The 17,020-nt window shown below is 48.2% G+C and overlaps 1 protein-coding gene across 2 annotated transcripts in view; it reads left to right on the forward strand.

Moving 5' to 3' along the window:
• The window catches only part of Aco2 (aconitase 2), a 41,220-nt gene that overhangs the window by 20,757 nt on the left and 3,443 nt on the right, over positions 1–17,020 (forward strand). For both annotated transcript variants that reach the window (XM_021182735.2, XM_021182734.2), the window contains exons 3-12: positions 1,751–2,009; positions 5,699–5,791; positions 9,453–9,611; positions 9,804–9,954; positions 10,665–10,769; positions 11,756–11,847; positions 13,313–13,418; positions 14,878–15,035; positions 15,205–15,278; positions 15,776–15,887. In XM_021182735.2, the coding sequence (XP_021038394.1) occupies positions 1,751–2,009; positions 5,699–5,791; positions 9,453–9,611; positions 9,804–9,954; positions 10,665–10,769; positions 11,756–11,847; positions 13,313–13,418; positions 14,878–15,035; positions 15,205–15,278; positions 15,776–15,887 (1,309 nt within the window). The remainder of the gene's footprint in view (positions 1–1,750; positions 2,010–5,698; positions 5,792–9,452; positions 9,612–9,803; positions 9,955–10,664; positions 10,770–11,755; positions 11,848–13,312; positions 13,419–14,877; positions 15,036–15,204; positions 15,279–15,775; positions 15,888–17,020) is intronic.

A 17,020-nucleotide genomic window follows, 5' to 3' on the forward strand; every position in this document is an offset into this window, starting at 1 on the left:
AGCCAGGGCTATACAGAGAAACCCTGTCTCGAAAATCAAAGAAGAAGAAGGAGAAGAAGAAGAAGGAAGAAAGAAGAAAGAAGATGATTATCCAGTATCACATCCTCTTCTGGCCTCTTTGGGTTCTGGATGCACACATACACACAAAAAAACCCATGCCCATAAAATAAAAATAATTTTTAAATTAACAACAACACATTCTCACACACACAGATAGCCAGGTATAGTATGTAGGCATGTAATGCCAGCACTAGGAATGCTGAGGTAGAAGACTGAGTTATGAGAATCATAAGTTGGGGGCTAGCCTAAGCTATAGAGAGCATTCTCTATCTTGAAAACAAAACAAAGCGCCTGGCAACAGTAGCACATGCCTTTGCTCCCAGAACTCAGGAGCCTGAGAAAGGAAGACTGTCATGAGTCTGAAGCCAAGTCTTTTTTTTTTTCCCCTTTTTTAAAAGATTTATTTATTATTATACATAAGTACACTGTAGCTATCTTCAGACACACCAGAAGAGGGTATCAGATCTCTTTACAGGTGGTTGTGAGCCACCATGTGGTTGCTGGGATTTGAAATCAAGACCTTCGGAAGAACAGTCAGTGCTTTTACCCGCTGAGCCATCTTGCCAGCTCTCTGAAGCCAAGTCTTAAAACCAAGGAAATGCTGATTAGTGTAAGCTTTTGTCTCTAGTCTGCCCTGTATTTTAAGGCAGTTAGAAGCCAGTTTGTTAATTTGGTGCCTTAGTGATAAGGTCAGATATAAACTCTGAGCTGCTGACTCTGTGTCCTAGAATGAAAGAACTTGGCCTTTGGCTGTAGTGAACTCTGGTGCTTCCTAGGCAGTCTCAAGTTCATCTGAAGTTTCTGGAATGGTGGGAGGAAGGGGGTGTGGCTGCTGGATTGTGTGGGTAGTCAGCAAGGTAGCTAGGATGGTAGGCAGTGAGTTGCCTTTGGTCTAGTGGAGGGCATGCTGGTGAGGAGGAAGTCCTTGAGTCCTGGCAGAGTTGGTGCCTGCTTGAGGGGTTGGCTTGATTCCCATATTTATCTTCATGTAGAAAGGAGCCATGAACCTTCAAGGAAATAAGGATCTAGGAAAGCACCCTAAGTGTGGAGTGGAGATGGAGGCCAGCAGCCACACCTCTCAGTTAGGTGCATGTGAGATCGGCTGAGAAGCCTTTCAAACAGTAGAGAAGCAGGCATCACTTGTGCCTCGGACTTCTGTGCCTAGTGCTGAAGCAAGGCAAGCGAAGGGACCCAAGCCAAGACTCAGGCTGTAGGCTGTGAACCAAGCTATTAACATTGGTCTCTGAGCCTGTGTCCTTTGCATTGCTTTATTAGATACCAAGAATGTAATTGACATCTGATTAGAATGTGTATGCGGATAGGCACCTGCTAGATAACACACTAGTGCAGTTCAGAAGCAAATATTCTTTGAAAACACTAGGCCTCTCATTTTGTATGTTTGTTTATCCTGACTGTTTTGTATTGTTTTGATTGTTTTTTTTTTAAAAGCAGGGCTTTATGTAACCCAAACTAGTCTTCAGCTTGCTACATAGCCAAGGATAATTTTAATTCCGGATCCCTGAGCCCTGCCTCCCATGATGCTGACATTCACTTGTTCTTCAAGTAAACTGCAAACAAGGGGAACTTGGGATCCTGCACACAGATGCTTCTGTGCCTGCTCACTGCCACACGCGTGAGAGGGAAAAGCCATGCCAGGCTGAGCCCCAAAGCCCCTTCTTTCTGCCCATAGGTTGAACCGGCCTCTTACTCTCTCAGAGAAGATTGTGTATGGACACCTGGATGACCCAGCCAACCAGGAGATCGAGCGGGGAAAGACATACCTGCGTTTACGGCCCGACCGGGTGGCCATGCAGGATGCCACAGCCCAGATGGCTATGCTACAGTTCATTAGCAGTGGGCTGCCCAAGGTGGCTGTACCATCAACCATCCACTGTGACCATCTGATTGAGGCCCAGGTTGGGGGTGAGAAAGACCTGCGCAGGGCCAAGGTGAGCCCAAGAGGGCTGGTGGCTGGGTGTGGAGTGGGGGAAGGGAGACAGAGCCCATGTTGCAGAAGGCTGAGGCACTGCTGCTGAGCTGCCTGTCAGTCTTTCCATGGCACTGATGGTCTGAGGATGGAATCCAGACCTCATATGTGACAAGCAAGTATTCTACCACTGAGCCATTCCCCAGCCCTGAGGGTTATCATCTTTTTAAGACTTGCTTTTAATTCTTCCTAATACTTGAAATGAAAATCTGATGCAAAGATGTTAGAAAACTAACAGTTTGTCCCTAGTGTTAGCACAGAAAACATTCCCTTCTGTTAGAAAATGCTGCTGCTGGGCTGGGGAGATGTTCTTCAGAGGACCTGAGTTTGATTCCCAGGACCCACATCAGGCACCCGTAACTCTAGCTCCAGGAGTCTGGCCTCTGTTGGTACCTCCATTCAAGAACATACACACACACACACACGCACACACACTTTTATAATAAATAAGCACAATGGTGGTCCACAACTTTAATCCTAGCACTTGGGAGGTAGACGCAGCCCAGCCTGTTTTACATAGTGAGTTTCAGGACAGTCGGGGCTACACAGAGAATCCTTATTTCCAAAAAGCCAACACAAAAGAAAACAAAAATAGACAGTATTGCAGCCCCCGGTGTGCTGGTACACACTGCTCGTCCTGGAGTCGGAGTCTTTCTTTCCTAACAGCTCATTTTCATATATCTCTGTTCTGCCACGTATATCCTCTCTCCTGCTCTCTTCTGGCCCATGGGGATCAGACTCGGGAAAGGATGGAGGTCCCTGTGTGGAGCAGCACAGAATTGAATCTCACAGCTGCAGGAAATACAGACCTTCTCTTGTTCCCACAATAGAGCTATATGCCGACAGCCCTCTTTCAGGACCTTTCTTGTTTTGTGAGTTTTAAGAAACACTCACAAAATTCCAAAGGCTTCCTGACTCTGAAACTGCCACTCAGCACAGAATTCCCCATTTTTACCGTGAAATCTAATTTGTGCTACTTCCTTCTCCTAAGCATCCAAGCGTATGTACCTTCCTATATGCTACTCTCAGATCTGGCTTCTCCCTCCCAACCCTGGGTCTTGCTGCTCCCCACCCTGGCAGTGGGAGTAGGTGTTCTTTGTGGGGCATTGGCAAGAGGTGAATGCTGGCAGGCCTAAGGCCCAGCTGGCCCAGGGCAGAGCATGAGATTGAAAGTGCTTGAACTACCGAGGTCAGCCTGGCTCACGGAGCCTCTCAGACCCATGGGGAACTCCAAGGGCAGCCAGTCCTCCCATTCTAGCCTTTCCCCACCCTTACCCACCCATGGTGTCCTAGGGGGACAGTAGCGCTTTCCACTCAGCCAAAATAAAGTCCTGTCTACAGACTTGCAACTTCCATTCTACCTGTGGAAGGGTGATCATGTTACATGTCTTTGCTGGACCAGAAGCTGCACAGACCAGAGACCCTGGGGAAAACTTCCCCGCAGGACCACCATTTGTGGTACAGATTTGACCCATAGACCATAGATTGCAGATCTCATCCCTTCTTGTATTCAGCAAATGTTTACTGAATGCTCACTGTGTGTTAAGTGCTGTAGAAGGAGCTGTTGAGTGGGAACTCAATGGGTGTGGTCCTCCCTCCCTCGGATCTCACAGTTCTGTAGGGAGAACTGTCATGGCAAGGGCAGGGAATGTGCAGGCTCTGTAAATTATAAGACAGGGGTCTGATGGAGATTTGGGAAAGGGCTGGGAGCCCTTGAGGGTGGGCTATAAGTTGACACCTAAACAGATAACTGGAGAAAGGAATTCCAGACCGATTAGCCAGGGCCCGGGTGGTGGTGGAGCATGGCTGTAATTCTGGCACCTGTGAGGTGTAGATCAAGAGTTCAGAATCATTCCCCACTTTACAGTCAGTTTGAGACCAGCCTAGACTTTATGAGCCCTTGACCCTGTCTCACGCTGGATGGATGCATGCATGCATCGCCCCATCTTCACACTACCCTCCCTCTAAACAAACATATTGAATGAGTGTTGAATATAAAATGTCCCTAAGACAGCTAGAAACTTAACTTATACAATGAAAAGGGGTCTGCAAACTTGAGCCCTGTGGAAAGACAGACGATGAGGCAGGCAGAGAAAGACTGTTTCTGCTATCCCAGAGTCATGGGTAGACCCTGCCTTAGTCTTGGTTTTCTGCTGTCCTAACAGGACATTAGAGATGAAGGAAGCTCTATGCTCTAGAAGTTCATTTTGTCTCTATTCTGAAGGATGGAAAGTCCAGGGCACCGGGCAGGAACCTTTGTGCTATCATGGGTGGAAGGGCAAGCAAATGTGGGGAGCTGGGAAGACCAGGCAAGCCCGACTCCCTTAATATGATGCCACTCCATAGTCACAGTGTTAATTTGCATTCCTGAGGGCAAAGTCTCTTAAAGCTCCTGATTCTCACGACTGCTGTGGCTCACTTCAACCTGAGTGTCAGAGAGATGTGAAGATCCAGAAGGGTTGATAGGTCAGTGCTGCCTGTATGTATAGTCTCCAGCTAGCCCAGAGACAAGTAGTGATCTGTCCAGAATCACACAGCCCGAGACAGTGCCAGCCCATTTCAGTGTCACGCCCACCCTCCTGCCATCTGTCCCAGTTTTGCAAGTAACTGGTTTGTAAAAGACAAGGCCAATGTGTTAATTATTAATAGGGAAGGGGCCTCTCTGGTTACACAACTTGCCTGTCATTCTTTCACCTGGGGAACCAAGTGGACTCTCAGAAGGATGAACTGGCTGGCTTGCGTTTAAATGAAATTGGTTTCAGGTTTTTTATCAAGTGTGGACCTGCTCCGCTTTTCAACACTAGAGTCTCCCATGGCACTGTTCCTCTTGTCACTCCCTGGTCAGCCTCACGTCTCCACGGTCGTGCTTCATTTTATAAAGTTTGCCTTCAAATGCCAGGTGGAATGGGAATATTGGATCCCATCCTTTTCAGTTCAGTGTCTAACCAGGTAGGGCCTGTAAACACAATAAACCCCGAAACTGAGCACCTACTGTTCTGAAAGGGTGGAATCTTCCACCCTTTTCAGAGGCAACAGCTTTGGATTATGTCAGGATTCTCCAGGTCTGTAGTTGGACAGGCCTTACTGGAGCCTCTGGTTTTCCATATCTAAAGTCGATTTGACAGCAGTGGGCTGTGGGGCCGTTTACCACATTATTTGCAATCAATAAGTGTTAGCTGAGAGTCTAGACAGGTACCCACCACTCAATGGAGAAGCAAAACTAAGATGTCCTCTTGGTCCCTTTGTTTCCCTTTGATAGTCCCCATCGCCCTGTACCTTCATAGACATGGCATAGCCCTTTGTTTTTGGCCCTCACTAGAGAACTGAGTGCCAGACAAGCCCTTGGCAATTAGCCTACCCTATTACTTCTACAAGGAAACTGAGGGACCGAGCAAGGCAGACTTGTTCCCAAATCACTACCCCGGCCAGGTGTCATAGCCCCGGAGCAGTCTACTCCCCTGTCTTTCTCCCTGGGCCTGCCCACTGAAACCCCAGGCCAATGGCCAAGCCCACTGGATTATTTTTAGAAGCCCAGCAATAGAGGACTTGTCTTCACGGTACCAGCATGTCAGTGCCATGGCGGGCAGAGTACAGAGTATGAGGTCATCCCAGCTCAAGCTAATGCTCTGGTTATTGATTTGTTTTTAATAGGACATAAACCAGGAAGTGTATAATTTCCTGGCAACTGCAGGTGCCAAGTATGGCGTGGGCTTCTGGAGGCCTGGATCTGGGATCATTCACCAGGTAATACACAGTTTTACCTGCCTTTATAAGGGCCCCAAGCCCAGGATGCACGCTGGGAACGGGACAGCATATTCCAGGCCTGCTGCTGACATGAGGCTTGGGAGAGCTGAGCAAGAGTTCTGGTAGCCATGTCATCCTGGGTACCGGGGGAGAGGTAGACAAGTGCGTTTACAACATGCTGTAGACCATGTTTGGTGGAAGGGTTAGAAGTTAGATTTGTTGATTCATGCCTGTAGTTCTTTATATGGTGTTGGGGAATCTTGGATGTACTACTGAGCTACATGGATTAAAATGTTTTTGTGTGTACTGTCTTTCTCATAAGCTTTAAGACCAGTTATTTATAGAGAGCTGATCCAGGGATGCAAAGCCCTGTTCTGACTTCCACAGGCACCAGGTACTCATGAGGTGTAGACACACATAGGAACAAAATATTCAGATATAGAAATCAATCTAAAAGTTTTGTTGGTTTTTGGTTTTTTTTTTTTTTTTTTTGGTTTTTCGAGACAGGGTTTCTCTGTGTAGCCCTGGCTGTCCTGGAACTCACTCTGTAGACCAGGCTGGCCTCGAACTCAGAAATCCGCCTGCCTCTGCCTCCCGAGTGCTGGGATTAAAGGCGTGTGCCACCATGCCTGACTTAAAAGTATTTTTAAAATAAAAATAATTATAATTTTTTATGGTGCTGGGGTATTGAATGCATAGCAAGCACTGTGCCAATTGAGCTATTTCCCATAATAAATATAAAAATTATCAGGATATTAACTTACTAGTACTTACCATGACCTTGTGAAGTAAGGTTCTATTATAACATACTTTGAATTATGATTAATATCCTCACCCAGTGAGAGCTCCTGGATAACTGTGCAGTAGGGATGTGAGCCTGCTCCACCATGATGCTCTGCTATGCCATGATGCTCTACCACCTGCATCAGTAGTGAGAGCACGTCCCATCCCTGCCCAGACCACTGCTTAGTTCCTGCACAGTGGAACTCTGCAGGATGGAAGTACTGAAAGTCAAACACCAAACTGGTGTTTATTTCAGAAGATAATTCAGTTCATAAAGCCATGTTTAGTAGGCACACCTGAAATCCCAGCATTCAAGAGGCTGCAGCAAGAGGTTGTTGTGAGCTCGAGGGCATCCTAGGCTATAAAGCCGAGTTCTAAAGAGCCTGACCTACAATGTGAAACCCTTTCTCAAAGAGATGAAAGTCAGCCAGGCAGGGGAACACACACCTTTCGTCCCAAAATAGGGGGTGGGGGGCAGAGGCTGGTAGATCTTTGTGAGTTCAAGGTCAGACTGGACTACATATTAAGACCTTGACTCCAAGAAAAAAAAGTTGTTGCATGTGTGTGTGTGTGTGTGTGTGTGTGTGTGTGAGGGAGGTACAGCCTTCCTTCCATTAAAGGCAACTGTTGAGGACTAGCCTGGTACATGTCTATTAGCCATCCATCCTGTATGTGTGGGATCTGTTCTGCACTTCCAGGATGACTCTTCTCCCTACTTCCATCCCAGGCCCTGAAACCTGCTTCCTTCTAGAGGAGCTGAGTCAGGCTGACTGTGCTTAGGTCCCTGGGTATGCCCATCTCTGAAACCAAAGCCAAGAATGGATTGCTGCATTGCCCTTTAAGACAGATCTGCCAGGGTTGCACATCTCTAAGGACCAGAGTGTGTCTCTGCAATGGGACAGAAAGGCACATAGACCTACCCTTGGTTAGACTGTTGATAGATATGGAGGGCACCCCAATCCAGGTATCCCCAATTCCATTTTAGGTCACAGGCTTAGGTCACTTTGGCAGCTCTTAAGCCAAAATGTGGGGCTGTGAGTGGTGGCCTGCTCTTTGTCACCTATTAAGCATTCAGCATGACTCTTTTTTTTTTTTTTTTGGTTTTTTTTTGAGACAGGGTTTCTCTGTATAGCCCTGGCTGTCCTGGAACTCACTTTGTAGACCAGGCTGGCCTCGAACTCAGAAATCCTCCTGCCTCTGCCTCCCGAGTACTGGGATTAAAGGCGTGCGCCACCACGCCCGGCATTCAGCATGACTCTTAAAAAACATTTCCAGGAGCCATGTGTTTTAATCACTGTACTATTACTGTGAAGAGACACTGACCAAGGCAACTATTATAAGAAAATATTTAACTGGAGCTGGCTTAGAGTTTCAGAGGTTTAGTCCGTTTTCATCATGGCAGGAAGCATGGCAGCGTGTAGGCAGGTGTTGGAGCGGCAGCTGAGATCTACATTCCAATCCCTAGACAGATCAAGACTCTGGGCTTGGCATGGGCTTTTAAAATCTCAAAGCCCACCCACCTCAGTGACATACTTCCTCTAACAAGGCCACACCTCCTGATCCTTTTAATCTTTTCAAATGGTGCCACTTACTGGTGACTAGCACTGAAATGTATGAGCCTCTGGGGGCTATTATTATCCAAACCATCACACCGTGTGTGTCTCTTTTCTGTCCCTCAGTGTCAGGCTGTCAGCAGCTTGCATTCAGATGGAGCCCCGTCCCTTGCCCCATTGGTCTGGTAGACCCAGCTCTCTGCAGCTTAGCTTTCTAATCTGCCTGTTCCATCTCCCTGGTCTTCCTACACCCTGCACTCGGGTCCAGGTGAGCTGCTGTGGCCACTTGGAATTTTGTTCCCAGCATATGCTCAGTACTTTTCCACTATGTCATGAGCTATGTAGGCACGGGGATTGTGTCACTGCGGATCAGGTGACTACAGAATTGGGCCTCAGTGTTTGTATGTGTTGTGTATGTAGATGGTTGAATTCCTAATGTGATGTTATAAATGTTAGTCTAGCCTAAAATACACTTTTCTGCTGGGTGTATGATGGTACATGCCTATAATTTCAGCATTTAGGAGCTGAAGGAGGAGGTTCCCAACATAAACAGACAAAATATACTTCTCAACCCTTAGCCCATATTTACCTAGCAGCATTCATAGATTGGTGAGGTCATTGTTCCAGCTGGTTCATTGTCTCAGCCTCGTGTAAACTATCTAGTGTTGGCAGTGTCTCATGAATGCTTTCTTACCCAGTGTTCTAGAAAGCATTCATACCCTGGCCTTCACAGCTTGGAGAGTCTTTTGGTAGAGCAGCCCTGCCAAACAGGCCAAGTGATGCCTCCAGGGTATGAAGGCCTGGGAGGCAGGCTGTGTACTACTCAGACACTGGAGAGCTCCTGGCATCTCGGTGCTTATTTAAATACCATGTGGGACAGTTCCTGACAGAACAGTCTACCCTGATTAGAAGCCTGGAAGGTGGACCACTTACCCTGGGCAGTTCACATCATAGGTCTGTCAGGAGCTCTTTCCAGGCCCATCACGGGGCACATTCTGAAGTGCCAGTCTGTCCACTCCTTCCCACGTCGTGAGGTTAAGATGACCTGAGTACTTTATTACTGTAGATGAGGAGACTGAGGCACGGGGAGGCAGTTACAGACCCAAGTCTCACCGTAGAAACTATTAAAGCTATGCATGAGCTGGGCCACCTGGATATGTAGATGTAGTCTAAATGAGGCTGCCCGTACCCCATACTTGACAAATACCTGGGCATGGCTGGGTGGTCTGGTGTCAATGGGGGTAGTTCTATACATCCTTTTTTTGGGTCCAACTTCAGTTCTGTTCTGAAGACTTCTAAGCTTAAGATCTTTGGTTCTTTTTCAGATCATTCTAGAAAACTATGCATACCCTGGAGTCCTTCTGATTGGCACTGACTCGCACACCCCCAATGGTGGCGGCCTGGGAGGCATCTGCATTGGAGTAGGGGGTGCTGATGCTGTGGATGTCATGGCTGGGATCCCCTGGGAGCTGAAGTGTCCCAAGGTGAGGGGAAGGGAAAAACTTGCTCTAGCCTAGCTAGAAGGGAGGCAGATGGGAATACATAAGGAACTGTGGGTGCTAGATTCTCTTTTGTGAGGAGTAGGACTGAAGGGAATATAAGCTCCATTACGTGATTCCTCCCTGGATGTGTTGTGTGGTGTGTAGTGCCTGTGCTTGTCTAGCCCACTGTTTCAGGTGATCGGTGTGAAGCTGACAGGCTCCCTCTCTGGTTGGACCTCACCCAAAGATGTGATCCTGAAAGTGGCAGGCATCCTCACGGTGAAAGGTGGCACAGGTGCTATTGTGGAATACCATGGACCCGGTGTCGATTCCATCTCCTGCACTGGTGAGGATGGCAGCCCCACAGTGTCTCTACCTCCGAGCGTCTTCCCCTTAGGCTGTCCCAACAGTGTGGGCTGAGAATAGATACGCAGAGGTGGGGCTCAGGTTAGAAACAACCTGCTGAACTGATGGAACAACTGAAAACTTCTGTAAAATCCCAGCACCAGGGAGGCAGAGGCAGGCAGATGTGAGTTCAAGATCAGCCTGGTCTACAGAGTGAGTTCCAGGACAGCCAGGGCTACACAGAGAAACCCTGTCTCGAAAAAAACCAAAATCCTGAGTTCAAGCATTCCTCATATCTGTATTTCCCAAGTAGCTAGGATTACAGCCATATGTTCTATACCTAATTTATTTCATTCTTATTGTTCAGACTCCAAGAATTACTTACATAGGACCCTGGTGTGACTGAGAGGGCAGAATTCCAGGCAGACAGACTTGAAATGTAAATCCAGTGCCAGCATTTACTTCTTTATAATCTCTAAGCAGTAGCTGGCCATGTCCATGTTCAATACACAAGAGTTCTGCTGTGAGTGCTGAGATCTCTTCACTGGCCATGGGCTTTGAGGGATGGATACTTGTTGCTCCTAGGTGGCCGTGTAGGCCAGGAAGGAAGCGGTGCAGCTCGTTGTATGAAGAGCTATGTGCACACCTGGCAGGTACTAGAGCCCACACCTAGGGCCTAGTAGCCTCATGCTTTGGGCTGTTTCTCCACAGGCATGGCAACTATCTGCAACATGGGTGCAGAAATTGGGGCCACTACATCAGTGTTCCCATACAACCACAGGATGAAAAAGTACCTGAGCAAGACAGGCCGAACAGGTGAGCTCCTAGGGCAGGGTGAGCACACAGCCATACTGTCCATACTATCCTGAAGGCATGAATATTTAGCCTGGTATCCCTAGGCTGGCTGCCATGCAGAGGCCCAGAAGTCCCTGCAGGTAGATGACAAGGTAGGTGTGTGTGACTGCTTCTAATTATGTCTTCAGCCTCTGAAAGGCTCTGGCATCCAAATTATCCCTGCTGCAGGTTATCCATGTGAGCTTCACAGGAAAAGGTGGTTAATTCTGGTCTTTTCTTGCCTAATCCCCAGTGCCCCCTACAGGAAGCTCTGGAAGTGACATGGGTCTCTTCTGTATAACTGCTCTCTGATTGAGGGAACTTCCCAGCTTCCCCCAGCAACTTTCAAGTTTCTCATAGGTTTCTTTGATGCTCAAACAAGGAAATAAAAGGGCTAGGACCTGGTAAGGCAGGAGAGTGTAGGCGAATGGGTAGATACTGCAGATTAGAGGCCCTGGGAAGCTGAAAACCGCCTGAGTCCTACCCAGACTACCCTCATCTCTTTTTATCCAGTGACTTCTTAAAAATTCTGATCCTTACCAGTAAGTGGTGGCACACACCTTTAAACCTAGCCCTGAGGAGGCAAAGGCAGGTATGTCTCTGAATTCAAGGCCAACATGGTGTACAGAGTGAGTTCCAGGGCAGCCAGGGCTACACAGAGACACTCTATTGGGGGCAAAACTTTTTGATTCTCAGACACTGTGTGGTAGAGTGTGCTTATAATCCCAGTACTTTTCCATATCGTTTGTTTCTCGTGTCTTCTCATTCTCGGCTCACTGACAGCCTCTTCAAGAGGCTGAGGTCCTGGTGGGCAGGGGCAGCATTCTGGGCTGTTGGATTTGTCCCTCTGTTGACTTAGTTACTGCCTGGAACCTGCTATTTGGTAAGTGGCAGGTATCTGGCTCAGGCATACAAATAAAAGTCTTAAAACCAGTTTCTGCATCATTCTCTTCCCTTGTGGATTCCAGACATTGCCAACCTAGCAGAAGAATTCAAGGATCACTTAGTGCCTGATCCTGGCTGCCAGTATGACCAAGTGATTGAAATTAACCTCAATGAGGTGAGCGGAGAAGTAGAGTTTGGGGGACTGCTGAGGGTGGGACTTTTATTTTTTGGCACTAGGCAGGAGGGTAGGGGAGCAAGTCCTATCAACACACCCAGCAAGGCAGTTGGCCCTTGATTCCTAGGGCCTAAATCAGGCAGGAATTGGGGACAGACAGAAGGATATGACATTCAGCCATGGGGAAAGCAAGTCTGACATGAGTGTCCATTTGCCGCTCTGAAACTTTAGTGGAGGCCAAGCTCTCGCCCTGGGGGCTCACTTTGAGTTCTTAGGACAAGCTGCAATGAATTGGCATCCTGACGCCTGCAGGACAGGTATTCAGAGAGCTAAGGAGGGGCTCTAGAGCAAACAGAAGCCAGGCTGTTCATGCCAGTCTTGGCTCTATGGATCTGTGCTAGCTGACCAGCCTCTGTAGGCATCCTTTTCCTAAGGGGGGTGAGTGACATGGGTTAGTTCATGGAGTAAGAGTCTGGTGTGTTGGTGTTTGTGTGCCAGGCACTCTGCTGTGCATGTCATATTTGTTAGTCATTCCTCATAAAAAAGCATATGCTGTGGCCTGTCTGTCACAAGATTCCAGTAGGAACGTTTATGGTCTCTCCCAACCCTTGGTACTAGATTTGAACTCTAGGCAAGCACATCTGTAACCCAGCCCTCTTTGTTGTTGTTTGGTTGGGTGTTTTTTATTTGTTGTTGTTGTTTTGAGACAGGGTGTAGCCCTGGCGGTTCTGGAACTTGCTCTATAGACCAGGCTGGCCTCAACCCAGAGATGGCCTGCCTCTGCCTCCTGAGAGCTGGGATTAAAGGCGTGCGCCACCAATGCCCAGCTATGTCTTCTTTTTAAGAAGGTCTCACTAGGTTTCTTGTGCTCTCCTTGAATTAACTTTGTTAACTAACCCAGGTGGACTTTACCTGGCAGTCCCCTGCCTCAGCCTCTCAAGTAGCTGAAATTCAGTCCTTACCATCAGGCCCAGTTCCTTCAAAAGCAATGTAGTTTCAGAGATGATGGACTTGTGAGGCAGGTGGCTCAGATTGTTTCTGTACCTCTGTCATCTCCTTCTTGTGACCTGAAGGAGGCCTGTCACTCTACCCTTCAGTTCCTGTGTGTACCATGTGGAATTGAGACAGCCTGATAAGGCTGGGGGACTCAAGTGCTGGGCGACCCCAACCTATTGCCCACTTGTCTCCCTTGACAAAGTTTGAGCCCTGAGGACAGAAGACAGTTCCTTCTATAGATATGAGAGGATCTTAGCTGGGCAGTGGTGATGCACACCTTTAGTCCCAGCACTTGGGAGGCAAAAGCAGGTGGATTTCTTGAGTTCAAGGCCAGCCTGGGCTACACAGAGAAACCCTGTCTCGGGGGAAAAAAGAAAAAAAAAAAAAAAAAAAAGAAATGGGAGAATCTGTGAAGAGCATCCATCCCCACTCTACTTCTTGTCTCTGCTCCTTGACCCTGTCTTTTCAGCTAAAGCCACATATCAATGGGCCCTTTACCCCTGACTTGGCTCACCCAGTGGCAGACGTGGGGACTGTGGCAGAGAAGGAAGGCTGGCCTCTGGACATCAGAGTAGGTGAGTGCCTTCCACTTTATGGGGTTAATAGGTACCTGGGGACAGTCACCTTCATGGTACTTCTTGAGGTCTCTGGTTATTGAGATATTACCTGTGCTTGGGATAGAAAGAATGCATGCTTATTGTACTTCACATGGAGAGTTTTAAAATACCTCTAACTCTCTTAGCCAGAAACAGCCTTTGAGAACGTTCCCGTGTCCCTGTATACATGAACATGCACATCTCTATGTAAATGTACTTTTTGTTTGTTTTGTTTTTCTGTGTAGCCCTGGCTGTCCTGGAACTCACTCTGTAGACCAGGCTGGCCTCGAACTCAGAAATCCGCCTGCCTCTGCCTCCCGAGTGCTGAGATTAAAGGCGTGCGCCACCACTGCCCGACCTGTAAATGTACTTTGGTACATTTACACAGATCATACGCTATGCTGCTGCCTGCACAACGTCACACATGCAGACACACTGGCACACTGCTACTGTAGTTCAACCTGAGTGTCCAGAGCATTCACAGTCTCTGGCCTGTAGTCACGGGGCCTGGTGTGAGCCCAGGCTCTGTTACTTCATAGCTGCCTCGAAACATCTGAGCACTCACACTGTCACACTGTCACTGACTCAACAATGTCAACAAGATTGAGAAGCGGGGGTGCTAAGAGTCGCCAGATAGAGCACTACACTTGGGTTCTGGATAAACAAAAGGAACTCATTTTCAGTATGCATGTGCCTCCTGCTAATACATGTTCTCAATTAAGAGGGGGAACTTCAAAAAGCAAGTCTGGTTCCCCATCTAGTCAGCATGGATAGTCGAGTTTGCTCTTCTAAGAGTGAAACGAGCTTTCTGTAGTGTCTAATCATTAGAAAGGAAGAAAAAAACCAAAACACTGGCTAGGCATGGTGATGCATGCCCAGCACCAGGAGGCTGAGCAGGTGAGTCTTTATGCGTTCAAGGCCAGCCAAGACTATATAAGACACTACAAGGGCTGGTGAGATGGCTCAGTGGGTAGAATTAGCCTATCAGCTTCCATTAAGCAATAGTCATTGTGAATGCGTTAGCATTAGCCTTAAAGTAGGGTACATGCTTATCATCCTAGCATTCAGATGGGTGAGGCAGGAAGATCAAGATCAGATGTTCAACTTCAACCTGTGCTACGTGAAACCCTGCCTCATAAATACATACATACATACATACAGGGGGCTGGAGAGATGGCTCAGCGGTTAAGAGCACTGACTGCTCTTCTGAAGGTTCTGAGTTCAAATCCCAGCAACCACATGGTGGCTCATAACCATTCGTAACAAGATCTGGTGCCCTCTTCTGGAGTGTCTGAAGGCAGCTCCAGTGTATTTATTTATAATAATAAATCTATGTCTATTAGAAATAATCTGTCCCAGATCAGTTGATCTCTTTGTGCCAGGTCAGATGGAGACTTCTGGTTCCTCTTTCCTGACCTTTGACCCTACCACATACCAGGTTTGATTGGCAGCTGTACCAACTCAAGCTACGAAGACATGGGACGATCAGCAGCTGTGGCTAAGCAGGCATTGGCCCACGGACTCAAGTGCAAGTCCCAGTTCACCATCACCCCAGGCTCTGAGCAGATCCGTGCCACTATTGAGAGGGATGGCTATGTGAGTGTTCACATGCCCCTGCCCCTCGCTTCGCATCATGCCTGCTGATGTGACTGTTGGGCTAAGGCAATGCAGGCATAGCCTTTCATGCTCCAGGCTGCTGCCTTACCAATTGCCATCAGCATTGTACGTGGCCCTGACAGTTTTCTGTCTTCTCTATCCTCTGTAGGCACAGATCCTAAGGGATGTGGGTGGAATCGTTTTGGCCAATGCCTGTGGCCCTTGCATCGGCCAGTGGGACAGGTAAGCAGTGCATCCTGAGAGAGCAGCCTCTGCTCCTTGGTTTAAAAGTAAATAGTGGAGACTCCAGCCGGAGCCAGAGAAGGTTCCAGCACTGCTACACATTAGCAGTCCTTGTCAGACATGGACGGGCACGCAGAGAGCCCTACAGAAGCCCCGAGTGGCCAGAAACTGAGTCCTGTCTGACAGGAAGAAGCCAAGAAGGCTGCATCCTAGAAGCTAAGCTGTTGGCTCTGATGGAGCCTTTTGAGGGCAGGTAGCTGCCTAAGTGAGGAGACTCAGGCCTCAGTGTGGCCTGTGCATCTTCTACATACTCTCAGATGAAACCTGGCGAGCTTGAGGTACCCTGTGCACTTGAATCCCTAGGAGGACACAGCATTTTCCTTGCTATTCCCTTCATCATGAATTAGGCATGTACCATAAGAAACCAGACAAACTGGTCTCCGGGCAGCCCATGTGACAAGGCTAGGTATCTAATCCTATCCCCTCTGTCCTGGCAGAAAAGACATCAAGAAGGGGGAGAAGAATACAATCGTCACCTCCTACAACAGGAACTTCACAGGCCGCAATGATGCAAACCCTGAGACCCATGCCTTTGTCACATCCCCAGAGGTGAGATGTGACAGGACAGGTGTTAGCCTGACTTCTTGAGGCTCCTGTTCTTGGTGGGTCGGAGGAAAGGGTGGGAAGGTAGCTGCTTAGAGTTGGCATTATAGAAAGGCCCAGAGAGTACAGAAATTAGCCTCTCCTATCAGTCCCTACCTCACTCAGGAGCAGACAATCCTGAGTTATCCAAGGGGCCTTGGAGAACATGGCCTTGTCAGTCATCAAAGCTCACACACTTGGTGATTCCTACCAGCCTCCCTCAGCTCAGGAGGTAGTTAGCACTCTTAGTCGATGTGAGTGTGGACTGTGCAATCTCACTGCCTGGGACAGGTCCTTGCTCTCCCACCTACAGGAGCTTGGTCACTTATTCATCTTCAGGGTCATGTGAGAAGGGTGTGAAGAACTGCTTGCTTGGAGTTCTTTTTCCCTCTCACCTCTTCATTTCCTGTCCCTTCCCTTGTGAGTGACTGAGACCACAGGCGTCTCTCCAGCACTAGTTTCCGAGTTCAGTAGAAATGTGCCTTTGGTATTAATTACTATGGGCATTGAATCAGCTGTGTTCCACCTTGACCTTCACTAGCATGGACCAGTGTCTTGACTTCACTGAGTGTTCAAGAAGCTCTCACTACTCAGTGGGGAAGTGGTTCTCTACTCTTCCTTTGCTGGCAAACAAGAATGTTGTGCGCTGAAGTATTTGTGTGCAGGGTCTCCTCTCATCTGTCCCAAACACCTGCAAGAAACAGGAAAGTACTACAATAGTGCTGGCCTAGCCTAGGGCAGTCAATGAGTTCAGGCCCTGGCAGCTATTTTAGAAACCCTTGGGGGCTGGAAAGGTGGTTCAGCTTTTCCAGAGGTCCTGAGTTCAATTCCCAGCAACCACATGGTGACTCACAACCATCTGTAATGGGATCCGATGCCCTCTTCTGGTGTGTCTGAAGACAGCGACAGTGTTCTACTCGTATAATTTTTTTTTTAAAAAAGAAAAGAAACCCTTGGGATTGTGAGTGCCCTGCAGCCCTGGTGGCTCATGGTCCCAGAGGGAGCCCTGCAGCCCTGGCCACAGATGAGGCCTGGAGAGAGGGGGTGGTTTAGTGGTGAAGTACTTGATGCACATGGATGAGGCGCTGAGTTCGACTTCC

The sequence above is a fragment of the Mus caroli genome, chromosome 15 (assembly GCF_900094665.2).
Source record: "Mus caroli chromosome 15, CAROLI_EIJ_v1.1, whole genome shotgun sequence".
Lineage (NCBI taxonomy): Eukaryota > Metazoa > Chordata > Mammalia > Rodentia > Muridae > Mus > Mus caroli.